At 36.8% G+C, this 18,320-nt stretch overlaps 1 protein-coding gene across 14 annotated transcripts in view; it reads left to right on the top strand.

Annotated features, from left to right (window-relative positions):
• Positions 1-18,320, top strand: part of MBNL3 (muscleblind like splicing regulator 3) — a 117,543-nt gene that overhangs the window by 78,700 nt on the left and 20,523 nt on the right. For 13 of the 14 annotated variants that reach the window (XM_063635349.1, XM_063635346.1, XM_063635351.1 and 10 more), the window contains one exon: positions 5,290-5,454. In XM_063635349.1, the coding sequence (XP_063491419.1) occupies positions 5,290-5,454 (165 nt within the window). Of the gene's footprint in view, positions 1-520; positions 540-5,289; positions 5,455-18,320 lie in introns of those variants that run through there. The other variant, XM_055267015.2, reaches the window with a different exon arrangement.

Genomic DNA, 18,320 nt, shown 5'->3' with positions numbered 1-18,320 from the left:
AGAGCTACGATAAAACCGAGTACAAGGTGCAGTTGGAAGCACAAAGGAGGGAGAGATAAATGGGGACAGGAGTGGGGAGATGGTTCCAGGAAAATCTTGACAGAGGAAAAGTGATTTGAACTGAGAATCCATATTGGGTAGTGAAAGTCTGGAAACTTGGCTTGTGTGCTTACTGAGCTGCTTATGAATTAGGACAAGTCACCTCACCCCTTTGGCCTTCACATTCTCTGTAAGATAAAGGTGCACAAGATGTTCCCTACAATCCGATTCAGCCCTAAACTGTTTCCATCCTGGGAATCAAATTATCTTAGTGGGCTATTTCAGAACAAAAGTGTGATTGTTGAGCCCAGTACTCCCTTTGTCATTGGGAGATCAAAATGTAAAAGTTCTCTGGAGGCAGATAGGCAAGAAAATTCTTCTGCTCTCCCCCCAGCTTCTTGCCTATTCAAACTTGTTATCTGGTTTGCACCAAAGTCATTGCCCTCTGTATGTGTGTATGGGATGTGTCAAGAAAACACAGTTGGGACAGCATGAAGAAGGTGGGTACAGTGCTGGCTGCAATGGTGGGGGGTACTTGGCTGGCCCTCTCCATGGGGGTCAACGTTCAGCCTCATTAATTTTGCCTTCATTATATTTAAGAAATGGTTTATTAAAGACTTTTCCCTCTAAATTTCTTGCCTGCATCTCACATTTAACTTAAAAGTTGTATGCAGAATTTTAAGGCTGCTCTTTGTGCATTTATATCAATATTTATAGATGATACAATATTTGGAGGAGAAAATGATGCAGATTATCCATTTTTGTAAAGACAGAATTCTAAGAGAAAGAAAGTGGGAAATTTGCCAGTAGAATGCTGATATCTGGCTAATTCGTTGTATGTTGATCTTGACTCAGGTTTTTCCTAGCTTTAATAAATCTGTGATGCTTGCAGGAACTAGCCAAACTGGTACATATGATTTGTAATTCTGAAATCACTGTTACTTCCTCTGAGAAGCCATGTCTATGCATGTAAGTATGTTACAGCAGGGCACTATCATCAGAATTCTTTCATTTAATCCATGATGATTAAAATGGAATAACAACATTTTTCTTCATAGAACAAATCATCTGTTGGGTGCCTTGATTTAACATTTAACTTTTAACTGTTGGCAGTCTAGCAGATCAGTGAGATTATGTATTTGAAAAGTAATCCAGTTATAATTGTATTCGAGAGAAGGTATTTAGGGTTTTTTTTTCTCTCTAACTCCATATGTATTTGAAGAAGCAAGTCATTCTGCAAACAGCTGTTTCTCTTAAGATACTGTGGCTGACAAAGGGTAATTTGCAGCCTCCCAGGTTCCTTTTCTTATTCTGATGTATGGTAGGGCTTTTTCTCATGAACATAAAGTACATTTCACAGGGTTTTTCTACCACCCAGTGCATGGGAAGTCTTGTGACAGACTCTGACTCTCATAACTCCCTAGACATAGGTGGGATTTGAATCTCTACAATGAGACTTTTCTCTCTTAGTCAAAGGCTTTGTATTCATTTGAGAGAAGCCTGAAGGTAGGAAGAAGGCAATAGATTGAATTTGGGAGGCTTTATAAATGTTCCGCAACGTATCCCTTTGTCTGTCATCAACTTCTTGATGCAGATATACTTCAGAAATGTCATCGGCTATTTTCTCCCCCTGCTTGCTGCTTTTTGAGTGCATTTTTCAAAGACAGTCGATGGGAAAGGGGAGCTGGAAGATTCATATGATTCATAGGTGTAGTAGCACTTATTTCAGCAGAGAATCGCTTTCCTATTGAATCACTTTGCTACTTTCTTAACTCAGTAACACACTGAAAGACCGGATGAGAATGACATGTTTTTTAAGTCCAAAAGGAAATGGAAAAGGAGAGAAATTGAGGCAAGTATAAATGAGCTTGCACTCTAATCGCTTCAACGTTTCTTTAATTTTGAGTGTATATGGGAGGGGGAGAGAGAGTTTATTTTCATGTCTTGACTCCCCTTAGCTGCTGATTTTAGTATGTAGCCCGCTCTGCCAGAGGGTGGCGACTGTCGTAGGTACATTTACAGAGTCGTTTAAGACATGATCTGATACTTTGCGCTAGTGTGAGCCAACTCTGAACCTGTGGGTCTAGATTGGAAGAAGGAGGGCTTGGGACACCATTGACTTGGCTAGGGAAACATGAAGGGTGATTTTTCAGAGCCAAGATGGCTGCTGGGCTATCACACCAAACTGTTATAGACCCAATGTGATAGGGTACCTTGTGGCCCACTCAGAGTGCTTAGGTGGCCTACAGAAATCATTGGAACCTTCCTAGTACAGAGTCATTTATTTTCCAAAGGACAAAAACAATAGATGATTACCTACTCCACTGGGACAGTCCCTCCCTAATCCCCACTCCATCCCAACCTCACATGCTTTACCAAAGCCTTAATTCTATACAAGGATTAAAAAACAAGTGTTAACAGATGTAAAAAACCAAGTTTGTTCTCTCCCAAACACCAATTAAAGTATTTTGGCCTATAATTACACTTGGGCCTCTTGAAGAATGAACGCTATGTAGAGGAGATTTATTATCACCAAGTGTTGTGCGTATAAATATATTATCCTGAGTTCTAAAGTCGTTTTGAAAAAACGGGCATAGTTTTCTTTTGAAATGTTGTATTCCACAGATAATATAGATATTAAATTACTTGGTCTCCTCATCTATTGTTTGGATACAGAATACAGATTTTTATTTTATTTTATAAGCTTTCTGGAACATAAGCAGCAGTCTCTGGTAAGATGGTGTTGCCGTGCATTTGCATTGTTATAGAATTAAATTATGGATTCGGTCATTCAAAATAGAAGCTTTATAAATCAAGTAAAATCTCCTAACTAAGATGAATAAGTTTCTTTAAATCTCATGCTGCCTCATATTCCATACTTTAGTTTTATAGCCCAACTTGATATAATTTTTTACAGTGTAATTCTTTTTTTCTATTTCTGTGTACTGTTTTTGCTCTGCTAAACTGTCATTATTTCCCAAGAAAAAGCTTAAGATAAGTTACTTTATGTAAAGGATAGTGATATAAAAGCACAAAGGCATGTTCACTTCTTTATCTGTATATTGGCAGGAAATGTGCCAAATACAGTGTGTTCTCACCCTCCCTTTCTTCTTCTCTCTCTGGTTGCATTCAATGTGGATGATATTAAAACTCAATTGTAACAAATGGTGAAATTCCAATTATTCTTTTTTCTTTCTTTTCTTTAACTTATCTAATGTTTGGAATTCCTAAATATGAAAGACAGTCTTTATTATATAGTTGTTTTGGAGTTACAAATTGTGTTCCATGCTTGTGTATGTTAATTGTCTAAACAAGCTATCTAGGTGGCTCTGCAATCCTTAAGCAATGCTGCTGAGCTGCATAATTTATTTTCCCCACTACTGCTGTCTAACTACCCCAAAGCATAGGAATTAGAGTGGTGGCCCTAACTGGGAGTATGCAGCAAGATGAAAAATAGTCAAATGAGAAGGAAGGTCAGTAATAAGTTATTTAGACCTGGTTAGGTAGCGGGGTCTCCAAATGCAGCTGCAATTGGTTAAAAAAAAAAAAAAAGACTGAAATTCAGAAGAGAGGTCAGTGGTAGAGATAGAGATTTAAGATCCCAACAATTGTACAAATTGATGGAACTTTGAAACAACTTAGTCTCTCCAGGGAAAAGAGATTAGAGAGGAGAGCAAGAGGATTTAGAACAGGGCCTTGGGGAAATCTTTCATGTTAGGGTGTGGGAGGAGGAAGAGAAACCCTGAAGTAGAAGTATAAACTAGCATGCTTGGCTGTGGAAGTCACCAAGTGCCACTCCCTCCATCAGCTGTTAATTCTGAGCCAGACCACCTCAGTTATGTAGATGGAGAGTGGAGAATCTAGGAACTGAAGATTCTTGTGACTTTCTGCCTTGCTTCACATTGGTGGGTGTAAAAAGAAGCTTATGGTCTCTCTTAGGGGTACATTTATGGGGAAAAGACCCCAATTATTGTGATTTAGCACACACAGGGGTCTGCTTACACTCATTACATATGCTGAAATTGCGTAGCTATTCCTAGGCTACTTTTAAGAATTTAGGAGGATTAGTTTAACGTGATTCTTAACTCATACTACCAATAAATTATTCTTTCTCCAAGATTTGCATAGAAATATAAAAGTACATAAAAGTAAGGTAGTATTTGATTTTGTAAATCACTTTAATTTAATTAAATGTAAATTGAGCAATGGGAAAAACAAAAAGACAAACTCGACAGAAAACAATGATGTGTCTTTTAATTTCTCACACTGACTTTTAAGTTATACTCAGCTTCTTGCCAGAGGAGGTAAAACAATAGAGCCACCTTGCCCTAGTGATCTAATATTTAAAAAGAGCAGTTGCATTGCATCTGGGTTTGCATTATATGTAGCTCTAGAAAAGTTTTGAAGGACAGATCTTGATTCTCAGTGAAATTATAGGAATATTTTAATAACAACATAGCTAAACAATGGAGAAGCCATTGCATAAACTGTGTAGGCATCATAAATAAGGAAAATGCACATAGCATGTGTTGAATGAAAACATTTGGTGAACAAACTCATTTTTCTCTCGGGAATTCAGGTGGCCTAGCAGCTTGCACTCTTTGGTCCAAAAACAAAGTTGCCCTTTTGCTCCCCACCTTCCCCTCCTCCAATAATCTCACGTACTGTAAAGAATCTTAGCATGTGTGGGAAATAGAATTGTTTGCAGTTGTGCTTTCTTAAAAGGTTTATGGTGGACCTAGTAATCCAAATAAGAGAGAATCATTAGCTTCTTTGTATACTGCTCATGAGTTCAACACAGTAATAGGTCACTTTGTGACAATGTGATCAACAACTAGTCCAGTGACATCCTTTGCTGCTACATAGTAAACACCATAATCAGCAGCCATGCCAACATTTAGGTGACACCAAAAGCATGTTTGATTCCACGGAACTGACATACTGTCCTGTCTTGAAAGTGCTTAACATCAATAAAAAACATTCAATTAGCTGAGGATCCAAAATACACTTTGGTCTCCATCATGCAAGTGATCTAGGGCCATTGTCTCCGGAACCTAAAGAACAAAATGGCTGCCGGGCATAGGGATTTATTATTTCATTAACAGACTGTCAGTGAATTTCAGGGTGTTTCTCGCCTTATATGGATTCAAGATGAAGAGTTTTGGAGCTTAGATTGTCCCCAGATAATGGAGTCCAAAATTTATCCGTGTATAGTTTTAATTTAATATTTTCCCTATTCTTCATTGTCAGGGTCGGTGTACTCGAGAGAACTGCAAGTACCTTCACCCTCCTCCACACTTAAAAACGCAGCTGGAGATTAATGGGCGGAACAATCTGATTCAACAGAAGACTGCCGCAGCCATGTTCGCCCAGCAGATGCAGCTTATGCTCCAAAATGCTCAAATGTCATCACTTGTAAGTCGCAGCTATATTTTGAAAATTGCCGATAAAGATCAACAGTGGAATAACCTGGCAGGGACTTGGGGAAATTAGTTGCAACAGGATTTAGGACACAAACTAATATGTTCATTGACACTACAGAGCTGTGCACTTGAAGAGAGCAGTCAGGTGTGTTGCATTGAAAACCTGGCTGCAGTTATGCATGAGTTCACTTTATAAAAGAATATGGATAAAGGAGCAGGGGCATTTTAAGATAAGGAGAGTTGATTATTATTACATGGAAACCTTTGAATTCTAGGACATTAATTCAAACAAATTTTCTTGTTCTTTGATGGGGGTTTTGTTGTTGCTTTTTTTTTTTTTTTTTTTTTTTTTTTTGAGACAGAGTTTCACTCTTGTTGCCCAGGCTGGAGTGCAATGGTGTGATCTAGGCTCATTGCAACCTCTGCCTCCCGGGTTCAAGCAATTCTCCTGCCTCAGCCTCCCAAGTAGCTGGTATTACAGGTGCCTGCCATCAAGCCCAGCTAATTTTTTTGTGTATTTTTAGTAGACACGGGGTTTCACCATGTCCAGGCTGGTCTCAAACTCCTGACCTCAGGTGATCCACCTGCCTCGGACTCCCAAAGTGCTGGAATTACAGGCGTGAGCCCAGCCTGTTGTTGCTTTTAAATAAACTTTTTATTTTGAAATAATTGTAGATTTACAGAAAAGTTACAAAGGTATTAACAGTACAAAGAGTTCCTGTATTACCTTTTACCCAGTTCTCCCCACTGTTAACATCTTATATTACCCTGGTAGATTTGTCAAAAGCAAGAAACTGGAATCACACATCATTACTATTAACTAAACTCCAGACTTTATTCAGATTTCCCCAGGTTTTCTATTAATGTAATCTTTCTATTCCAGTGTCTGATTCAGGGTACCACATTGCGTTCATTTGAATTTTGCCTCCCCTCTCTTCTCTGCTCTGTGACCATTTCTCAGTTTTTCTCAATTTCCCATGATCTTGATGGTGGCTTTCCCTTAACTTAGCTACAGGGTTTCCCTATGCAGAAATTAGTAAGATTATGTCATTCTAGACAAATATCTACTATTTTGTGGACTTGCAAGTTTAAATGGATCCTTTATAAAGTAATTAAGCTATATCTGTTCATATTGTTCTATTGAAAATTCATCTTGTCCCTATGCCTTAAAATATAAACTTTCATTTTGCTTTTACACCTCTTAGGGGGAATTGAAAACTGTCCCTTTTCTGCTATAGTTCTTCAGGCCTCACATTTAGCTCAGTGGTGCCTCATTCTAATTCCAGCTGGCCTACTTCCTTTAAACTATTAACAGGATAAATTTGAAAATCCTGTTACCTTTATTTGTTACCCATTTAATCAGTGATACAATGAACATATTGAAAGTTGAAATATGTATATAGTATTTAGATGCAATGAAAATGGGGGTGGACAATCAGCTGTCAGTAAAGCCTATCTCCTTATAAAGCTGTTTCTCAGAATTCAAGGATATCTGTGTTGATATGGAACCCTTTAATGAGTACATCTTTATGGATAAATGCAAAAACTGATGGGAGAGGCAATGATGAATCACTAAAGGTTTGCACCATACTCTTTTTCCAGAATGTCTAGACAGATTTAAGTAGAATAAATAGATGTCATGTTCTGTACTATTAGTTTATCAAAAAGTTTTGCCTTGGAACTCAGATTAATTATGTTGGTAAATTAGTTCCTAGAAGGTGAACTCCTCAAACCTCCTCTTTGACCCTCAGTAATTCTTTACATCATTGAACTCCTTGCACAAACGCTTTTTCTGGGCTTTCACATACTGACGTATCTCAGTCCCTCCCTACTTCTAAGGGCAGAGGGAAGATAAAGTCTTTTGGATACTGAAAATTGTTATGAACAAAATCACAGAGAAGTGAACGTGCTTGGTAAGTCCAGAAAATGTGAGTGGGTGGGGAATAAAGCAAGGCAGCTTTTATTTTTTTCCCCCAGCTTTATTGAGATATAATTAACAAATAAAATTGTGTATATTTTAAAGTGTACAGTGTGTGATGATTTGTTAGATGTATACATTGTGAAATGAGATGACATGGATGAACCTGGCAGGCATTATGTTAAGTGAAATAAGCCAGACAGAGAAAAAACAAATACTGTATGATCTCACTCATATGTGGAACCTTGAAAAAACTGAATGCATAGAAACATAGTAGAAGGGTAGTTGCCAGGGGATGTGGGTGGGAGGGGATGGGGGAAGATGTTGGTCAAAGGTATAGCAAGGGAGATTTTAAGTCACAATTATTACTCTCAGCTTCTCATGGGATGTCTCAATTTGAAACTTAGCAAAGAATAGGAAGCAGATTTCATTATCAGACACCTGAGCCCAGTGTTTCCTACAGAGCTGGAGCATTTATCTTTTCAAAGGTCAAGGGATAGCTTCAGGGTACTAGTGAAATGCCTTGTTTCAGGGAATCAGAGAGCAAGAAGTAGGGTAAAGTAGGGGTACAGAGGGAAGCTGTTCTATTCAGCCTCTGCTAGAGTCTCTCCATTCCAAGTTGCAACCCTTCAAGTGTTATTGATCATGCTGGCTCACACTGGAGAATAGGGAGTAGCTTTTTTGAGAATCCAATAAGAAATCCATCGTGCTTTCCAGCCTCTTCACTTGTACTTTCAAATTTGATTCTCCATGTTTTCTATGTTAGAATATGTTTCCCTATCTTTTCTTCAATGAGGGTAATTTCAGATTTCAGATGACGGAAGATGACTGCTATGATTCACAGGAGTACAATTTATTTTATAGAATGTTACAAGATACAAGGCATTACTTAGAAGACCCAAGGGAACAATAGGAAATTGCTTCTCTACCTTGTAGATTATTTAATGATAGCTGTTATGATGTGATGAGCTAATAAATGATTAATTCCTGCAGTTATTATGTGTACAAAAATCTAACTCCAAGATGGTTGATATGTTCCTCTTCTATGGTCTAAGGAAGCCACTTTGTAGACATGGTGTAATTGAGCTAGTGTGAGCAATTTTAAGTAACATTTACCAGTCTGATTTGGAAAAATTTTTTCTTTATTGTGGATCTTGATATTATTACAGAAGTAATATATGATTTTACTTAATTTCTCTGGTACCTACTCTCCCTCAAACAACTCTCTATCCCTTTTAATCACCCCTAACCAGTAATCTGATTGTTGTCTCTAAGATAGTCATGCTTTTGTTTAAGAAATTTCCAGTCCTGATATTTGTAGGGTTGCATATTAAGACCCATTTGTATCACTGGCTTGAACTTCATGTCTTTCCACAAAGAATACTTTGATCTGTTTCTAGGATACCAGAAGAGCACATCTGCCTTTGCAGAATTGAATATGGTTTGCTTATTATAAGCCCCTAGATAAAGGGAATGTCAACCTAAATGCGATGGTACCTAGAGAACAGATTCTGTTGAGTGTGACTGAACAATGAATAAAAGCCACACCTAGTCAATTTGGGTGGAATGCTTGCTGGAGCAGGCAAGTTTGTTCACTCTATTAAACAGGTCTGAATTGACATTTGCCAGTATAAAAGTCCATCTCTGAAAGCTTTTTCTTTGGCTTTATTAAGGAAGTTCAGCAGGTGAAACAAAAGGTGTGACTCCCTAGTATTTTTCAATGCAGTTTAAGAGAGATTGTTCCTGATGTTCCCAGCAAAAAAGTATAAGTTGAAGTATCCCCTTGCCATAATCATGAGGCAAATACAACCACTGTAGAAGAATATTAGAAAGAGTAGGCACAGTGGATTACCCTGAAGCAAAGCTAATGTTTTAAAATTTTGGTTTTACAATTAGAAATTTTAGTAATGAGGAAAGATTCTCACTACTGGATGTGGTGTATGTATTTATAAAGTGACTATGATATTACAGGCTGTTAAAATGTTTTATTTGGACATTTTGCATATCATCTATACCTGTCCATATCCAAACTAAAGGAATACCTGGGAAATTCCCCTAGTTTCTCTCTTTGAATGTGGAAACAGATCCTGACACACAGGTGAACTTGACTGAGTAGAGTGTATTCATTTGATTATTTATATACAGATTGTTGATTCAGCACATTTGAGGTTGCATTGGGATGTGCCAAGTCCTCAGGTTCTGTTGTATGCTATTCATAGCTGGCATTCCTGTGGCTAAGTTACCGAGTTCCAAACCATGAAGGCCATAAACAAGGCTTCCTCTCTAGGTTTTCCTTTATCTCAAATTGAATCATCTGATAGCTGCCTGGATCCCTCTCCACCTTTTTACATCATTTTCATAATTCTATTTACCAAATATATTTCTCATAAACAGGCTTATATGTTTATCTAACATTAATATGGTAAGGAACGAAGATGATGTAATGCTTCGGAACCAAGAGAAAAAAAATAATAGAAAGTTCAAATAGGTACAAGGAAGGGAGATACACTAATTAATGAATAATATTATTTTTAGACTCATGTTTTTAATGTTTTTTTTTTCTCTTTTAATAACGGGCTACAAGGTATTATATTACTTAGGTTTATATTACTTATAAACTTAGGACTAGAACAATTTTAAGTGACTAGAGATAAAATTGGAAAATATTTATTTACTTTTTAATTTTTTTTTTTTTGAGGCACAGTGTCACTCCGTGGACCAGGCTAGAGTGCAGTGGCATGATCATAGCTCAATGTAGCTGCAGACTTGTGGGGTCAAGTCATCATCCTGCCCCATCCTCCTGAGTAGCTGGGACTACAGGTGCACATCACCATGCACAGTAATGTTTTTTAAAAAATTTTTGAATAGAAATAGAAATATGATCTCACTATGTTGCCCAGTCTGGTACTGATTTCCCAGCCTCAAGCAGTCCTCCTTCCTTGACCTCCCAAAGTGCTGGCATGCCTGGCCTACTTTTTAATTTTTGTAAGTCAGTCATTAAATGATATAGTACTTGAAAACAAGAGGACAAATATTCATATTAGACTTACAGTTTTTTAGTTCACATAAACTTAGTTTATTGACTGAAATATTTATGCTATAGAAAAGAGTAGTTTTATCATGGCTCTTTTATTAACAATTATTATTTTAAAAGGTGGCCCAGACATTGTGTAGGTTTAATAGAAAAGAAAACTATGTCCATATTCTAAATTACCAGTCTCATGGTCAGTACAGAAATTATAACATTTTAATGAAGGTTCTGCAGCAGGTTTTTCAGTTCACCTACTCATGTAATGATGAATGATGGCATTTAGTTCTTTCATCTTGATGTGGCGACATTACATGTTTTGTAAAATGATTTTTGCAAAATTTTCAAGTCAGGAAAGACAGGCATTATGTAATTATAAGGTTAATATGCTCTTAATATAATTACAACAGTCGTGATATGTGAACTTCTGCATTGAGGTTGACCAAATCACATCACAGAAGTGCCTGGAGTGCTACCATGCCACGATCATCTGGATTTTACTACATTTTCTGAAAGATTAGACAAAATTTTACTTTTAGGTGTATCAACTGAAGCCTACCGTAATCTGTTTGTTCAACTAACATTGTTTTTAAGGTGGACTTACCCTGAGACTAACATGAGGGGTTTAGGGATGCTCATTTGCATGGTTTTCTTCCAAAACCCTGAGAGGGGTCCTAGCAACGTGTTTAAAATGTGTTTGTAAAATTTGCAGAATATATTTGTGTGTTTCATTCTTAAGGCTCCACTTCCCCACCCAGTGGTCTAAGCTTCAGAACCCACATATCCTAGATTTGCTCCTCATTGCAATTACTGGTCCAAAGTAGAGTAGTTATTCGGGCCTTTTGCTAATAAGACTGTGTATGTCACATAGCTTAAAGCTTCTTTTACGTTAAAACAAAATAAATCCCCTAGCAGTCCCTTTGCTGCTTTGCCCCATCTCTGTTAATAGACACTGTGAAATCTGCTTTTTTCAAAAGCTGAATGAAAATGCTACACTTTTGCAGCCAAACAGAGGACACTTGTACATGATATCTTCTATAGTGCCCAGTTTCTTTGATAGTCACAAATCTCAACGTTCTCCCTTTATCCTCCTTTATATATTCCCGTGAGATAAATTACATGTAACCTCCTCTATTTTGTGTCCTTCTCCTCTGGGGCTGGTTAGCTCAGTTAGTTGGAGCCTGGTGCTAATGAGACCATGGTGGCCTGTGAGCTTCACTATTCGTGGTCACAGTGTAAGCTACAGCCAGCTACCTTGAGATTGCTTGCTGTTGATCACAAATGAGATGAAGGTTGGGAGTTTGGTGGGCTCTGTGAATTTTTTTTTTTTTTTACCTGCAGGTTGGTATGGCTCAGTAATTTGTCAATGAGAGGAGACCTTATGTAAAAACTTGTGGTTGCCCCACCACCTGATAATTAAAGTGGTACCCCCAAGCATTTCTAATTTGCCTTAATGTCCTATAATCATCTGTTAAATATTAATTTACACCCTTCTTTCCATAGTTTTCTCTCTTGAACCACTCTGGGTACCAGTCACATTAGCAATTCATTAATCACCTGGATTATACACATTGTGAATTACTTTATGTATAAAAAACTGTGAATTACTTTGTGTATTACAAAGTGTATAAAAATTACTTTTTATACACTTTGTAATAAAGTAACATATTTTTATCTATAGTATCACTAAATCACTTTTTTTTAAGAACTCTTAATTAGGTACCTTCTAGTATGGATTTAGCCACTCCAATTTTAAAAATACATACACATATGGGATTCATGTATGTACGTATGTACATATGTATGTATAAAATACCCTGTGCTTTCCATACCGTTTGATCTAGCAATTCATATCTTTATCAAAAGACAGTTTAGGACTAGCCATCTGCCTAAAGTCTTCATCAGTGGAGAGCAAGACTGAAGGATTTATTCAATTTCTTTGCCACCATTTTTGAAACTACTTTTACTTCTTTTTGCACTCTGATTTTTAAATTGGGTTGATCTATTTAGTAAATCAAAAATTAATTAATGGTTTAGGAATCCCTTTTTATTCAATTCAGTAAGTATTTATCGAGCATATACTCTGTGAGAGGTATTTAAATGAGTAAAGGGTGGATAAAAAGATGATCAAGAAACAAACTCTACCCTCTAGGAATTCGTTATGTAACAAAAGTAAGATGTTGGATGAATATTTTCTGGTCCCCTTAATTTCTGATTTGTACTTGATTCTTCATATTTTTATAGCTTTGGGCCTTTCTTTTTTCGACATAGAATTACCTTTCTATTAGCCATGCAAGGTTCTGTTTTGGTTTGTGTTGTTTTGATGGTGGTGGTGGTGGTGGTGGTGGTGGTTGTGGTTGGTCAAACCCCTGATAATTTTAAACTCTTAGCGTACCTATTTATCTGACTTTCACTGACATGTTCATAAATAGTCTCCAGGTTTCCTGTGGGTTCCTTGCTTTGCTCAGTTCTTCCTATTTATTTCCCAAAAACCCACATTTTGTTTATACTCTTTGTTAAAACTAGATAACCACTTAATTCTTTGAACTACTTTAATGAGGTATGATTGACACACAAAAGCTGCACATGTTCAATGTATACAAATTGATGACTTTGGAGACAAACAGATGCTCATGATACCATTACTACAATCCATGCCACAAACTTGACTTTTTAAAAAATAATATTTGTTTCCTACTAGAATACTAAAGTTAATTGAATTGCCATTATTATTACACGGTGGTCACCAACAAATTTTTATGTCAATTCCTGTTCACCTCCTCGGGAACAATGTCAAAGTTACCCTGCTTATGAAGTGTCAATCATTTGCTCTCTTCCTAGGTGATGTGCTGATCTGTGTTTAGGTACTCCTTTATGATTCCTGGCCTGCTGTTGTATTTCTCCTCCCAGCAAATATGGGTAGCTCTGAACCATGACTTGTGTTCTCATTTGTGTTACTCTTTATACCTCTTATACTCACAATCACCTATTGATCTTTCAACTAACCTGCCTGCCTTCAATGGTTCCTCTTACTTGGAGACTTCTCTGATTAATAAGATCAGAAAATCCAGGTCTAGGTGAGGACAATGGTTCACTTTTGACCCTTGAACTTTTTTTTTCTTAGCTCTCTCTAGAGCCACGGTGACTTATTCATTAACAAGTACGATTAGTACTTAAACACCACTATCAGCTTGCATTTGTTTATAAAGTTAACTCTCAATTATTGAGAAACTAATTAACTAGTCTGGAGGTTATGTGGGTCTCCTACAGCCTGCATTTTGGCCACTTCAGTCCCCACGGAACATTACTCAAGGAGTGTGGAAATGACCAAGCAAATACTGTGAAAGAGAGATTATTCAGTTGTACTTTGTGTGAAAGTGAAGTTGGATGGAAACTAAAATTATAGATTTCAGTGCATTTTGGGATTATCTAAAGATAGAAATATGCATGATGACTGTAAAAGGAGCTTCCTTTTATATTATATAAATGCTTGCAAATGAGCAATAAAATGAAGATATTATGATGCTAGTAAAATTTAAGGGTGCTATTTTTCTTGTATTAAAATTGGGTCAACAAATTGTTACCAAATGTTTACCCTTCTGTAAAAGAAAATATCTAGTCATTCAACTCTAGACAGGAACTCAGAGATGGAAGGCCCCGATTATTCTGTTGACCTTAGGCCAGGATTTTGAAATATTTTACATTCATCCAACAATAATTATAACTGATCTTGGATATTTTTGAGGTAACTACAAATAGATCTAGGCTATTGAGGAGACACAAAGATTGATTTGGCATAACATTTAATTTTTACTTACTTATACTAGCTTGAGAAATAACCTGTTAAGTCACTGTTCCTAAAGTGTGTGTAAACGAGACATTTATTTGAGGCATAGTTTTGCATTGAATTGCATTGCCTCAGAATCCTTTAAGAGCAATCTGTGGTGGCTCTTAAAATTTTTACCTTTACAGGGTTCCAACTACTATTTCCCCATTCTTAGTCACTGAGTAGTGATTGTTCTATAAACAGTTAAAAATCCTAATATTAGTAACTCTGTAAAAGAACATTTTAGTGAATACCTTAGTATTGGTTTACAAAGCCAAACATTTTCAATTTGTGGAATCTTGCTACAAATACTAAGTTCATATATATATATATATTTGGTGCTTTACTCCTGAAAGTGTTGGAGAATTTCATTTTTTGAAATCATTTAGAACCAAGGCCGGTGAACTTTCTTGTGAATGGCCAAATATAAATATTTTAGGCTGTGAGGTTCAAGATGCAAAACTGAGGGTATTATATAGGTACTTATATAACAAGAGAGGAAACAAATATCTACAATTTTTTGTAATACAGGTCTACTAATAAGCACAATTAAATTTGTGGATGGACACTGGAATAAGAGTTTCCTATAATTTTCATGTTTCACTAAATATTATTCTCTTATTTTTTTCAATCATTTAAAACTGTAAAAAACATTCTTAGATTGCTGGCCATACAAAAACACGGGCAGGCTGAATTTGGCTTATGGGCCCTAGTTTGCAGAGCCTTACTCTAGAACAGAGATTCTTAACCAGTAAGTAGTTCATAACCCCACACCAGGGGTAAGTGTTGTGGGGTCCTTGAACTTGCTGAGATCACAAGCAACATTTTTTGCATACATGAATTTTTCTGTGGACAGAGTCTGCAGCCTTCATCTGACTCTTGGAGAAGTCCTGGACTCAAAAAAGATTAGGAGCCACTGTTCTCTAGATATTTCATTAATTTTTAGGACACATTTCCTGAGTGCCTGATAGTTCCTAAGCACTCTGCAAGTCACTGGGAACTCATGGGAATTTCTACTGTAGGAGCTAATACTGCTAGAGACATGGGGATAAATAATTGTCAGGTGATCTTATTCATAAAGTCTGTTGTCACCACCATTCTTCCTGGTTGACAACACTCAGAAAGATGAAAATTTACACCTGGTTATGGGAGGGACAGCCATCTCTTTTCAAGTATTTAGTAAATAATTTAGGTTGGAATTTAAATATCTGAAACATTTAAGTGTTCAGACCATTTCAGGCTGTAAAGATAAATCAGAGTCAGCATATTTAAAACCTTTTCCTTTACAATAAAAATTAACCCACAGATAGGTTCATGTTAGCTCAACTGACATCAAGGGCTGAGAGATATATAGAGACAGGATTAAAGTTGCTTATTAAAGCTGAGCTTCTGAGCTTGCAGGCTGCTTGACTTAACCCATGGCTGTTAGTCAACGCTAAGCCCTTGAATGTTCAAATTCATGAAATGGAGTAGTTACCCTGGGGCAGAGGTGGTGGTGAGAAAACAGAAATGTCCAACTGAAAATAAATAAGCCACTCAGGAGTTCCTGCCTCTGCCCCAGTATTGAGAATGGGATAGCTTACTTCTCACTAAACAGTGTTATAGAATGCATTTCATACTCAAGGAGGAAATAGTTATAAGAGCTAGGATACTAATTTTAAGATCTAAAGATAGCATAGTTTGTGGTGAAACCTTAGAAAAATCTAAATACTTTCAGCAAGCCCTTTACATTTTATATGTAGACTAATCGTGAATTTATAGCTTTTTTTCCATACCCTTGGAGCATATAACAAACCTAAGAAAGTTTAAAAGTATTCCAAAAAAAAGCAGAATTTAGCTAGGAGAATTTCCCTGGTGAGTCACCTCAAAAAAGAAAAGAAAAAATTACAGAAGTAAAAAGCTACCATAAACAGAAAGCATTGCTTTCACATACATTAGGCTTCAATATTGTTGATTGATCAGCATTTATTAGTGATTAATAACTTTTTAATCTAGAAAATTCACCCACCTCCAGGTCTTTCTTTCAGTTCAAAAATTAATAGATGCAATAATTGTCCTGCTCATTTTTGTCAAAGGCAAAAGCAAAAAGTATGCAGGAGAATAGGCTGGTGACTTCAGTGAGAAATTTACCAGGAAGTCAGAGACAACACAAAGTCAAGTGAAGAGCACTATCTTGTGCTTCAAAAATGGGGTTTTTCTCATCAGAGATTCTTGGTGATCTTGAGACAACTATGAATCATTACATTGATAAAGTCTGCCTTATTGCAGAAGCATGCCTGGGTGGCTGTTTCCAGAAGATTTCCTTCTCATTATATAAAATAATGTCACATCAGCTAGTTCCTGAGCTTCACATTCTCATTCCATGACAAGTATCCCGTATTCCTGTAGTCTATTACATCATAAGACCTAGTTAGACTGGGTCAGCCCTTGGCTATTTGCCCCCAGACTTTAGAGTCCTTCTCCTGACTACACCATTATCTTTCCTGGCACCTGGCTTTCCCTTTCCGCTTAAGGCTGTTGGCAACCATGTCTTTTCTACTCACCCTCGTGAGTCTTGCCAGTTTTTTGGCGCCAGATTCTTCCTGCCCTTCCTAATGTCCCAATCAGCTAATTTGATAAACTCATCTAAGGTAGAATGCTAATGGGGGAGTGCTTCCTTCTAAGCTGAATATGGTTTATAACAGGGTCTTCTTGGAATGCTGTGCGGGTGACAATTTCAAGTCTGTGTGGGGGTGAGGCAATGAGTATACATTGCCCTTCACTTTATATTCCACAATTTGTATTTAGACTTGTTTCTATTAATGTGACTTAGCAGGTATGGGCACAGTTTGGCAAATGCAACAGATTCGGGGTTTTTTTCAAGTGAGAAAATTTTATAAAGCAAGAAGGAACAATGCAATTAGTAATACACAGTGAGACACCACCAGTTTCACAATAACTAACTTGTAGAGTCATTATTAGAAATATACTACATTTAGTCGTGATTTATTATTCATTCATTAAGCTTTTAAAATGTATCATTGAGTATATCTGTCAACCAGTCATTCAGTAAGTGTTGAGTACTATAGGGGAGATGAGAACTATCAAAGGAATAAAACCACATTGACAAGAAAAGATACCCACATGTGGAACAAACTGGAAAACAGCAAAGTGATAAATAATATGGCAACAGATAATAAAGGAAATACACATATTAAACTTTTTGAGTCCAGGATCTTTGAAAATAGAAAAAGCAGTAATAGTTTTTTGCATTTCTGAGGCTTTTTTTTTTTTTTACAAGTTACACTCTAGTTTGTGTACCATATAATCCTGTTATCTTATCTCTTCCTGCCTAACAGGGATTCTTGTAGCATTTCTAGTGCCTTCTTTTGAACTATGAATATCATCTGGCCCCCTGGAAAACGACAAGGCTAGGCAAGTCAGATTAGCTTGTGAAACAGGACCTCTAGGATGACTACAGTAAACAATAATTTCTTGTACACTTAAAAATAACTAAAAGAGTATAATTAGAGTGTTTGTGACACCAAGGAATGATAAATGCTTGAGGTGATAGATACTCCATTTACCCTGATGTGATTATTACACATAGTATGCCTGTATCAAAATATCTCATGTACCCTATAAATATAGATACCTACTATGTGCACATAAAAATTTAAAAAACAGGACCTCTGATTTAAAAAAACAACAAAATATAATGGACCATACTAAACTCATTTTAGGTAGATATTAAAGCACTCACTTTTTCTAATTTATCACTTTCTTCCTCAACTCCTTGCTGTGTTCCATAATTGTCAGCAGGCCAAGAAGACAGAAGCACAGCCAGTATTTGGTAGTACAGGTGGGGCCTGTGGTAGGACAAGCAGCCTTACAGCCAAGCAGTATTGATGGTGAAGAGGAAGGAGGAAGGAAAGGGACTGAATGCAAAGACCATGCCTGTGTAAGGAAACAAAGAAGATTGTCCATATGTGTAATGTCATTGGTGGCATGGTTTTTAGGGAATAAAGAAAGAGTTGGAGGAAACACATTTGGAACAGACTCTAGCAGTGAGATTTAATTTGGCTAATTCATGACTGTTAAAATCAT

This window comes from Symphalangus syndactylus, chromosome X, assembly GCF_028878055.3.
Source record: "Symphalangus syndactylus isolate Jambi chromosome X, NHGRI_mSymSyn1-v2.1_pri, whole genome shotgun sequence".
Lineage (NCBI taxonomy): Eukaryota > Metazoa > Chordata > Mammalia > Primates > Hylobatidae > Symphalangus > Symphalangus syndactylus.
Note: the sequence above shows the minus strand (reverse complement) of the source record. Positions and strands in the feature narration are given on the sequence as shown.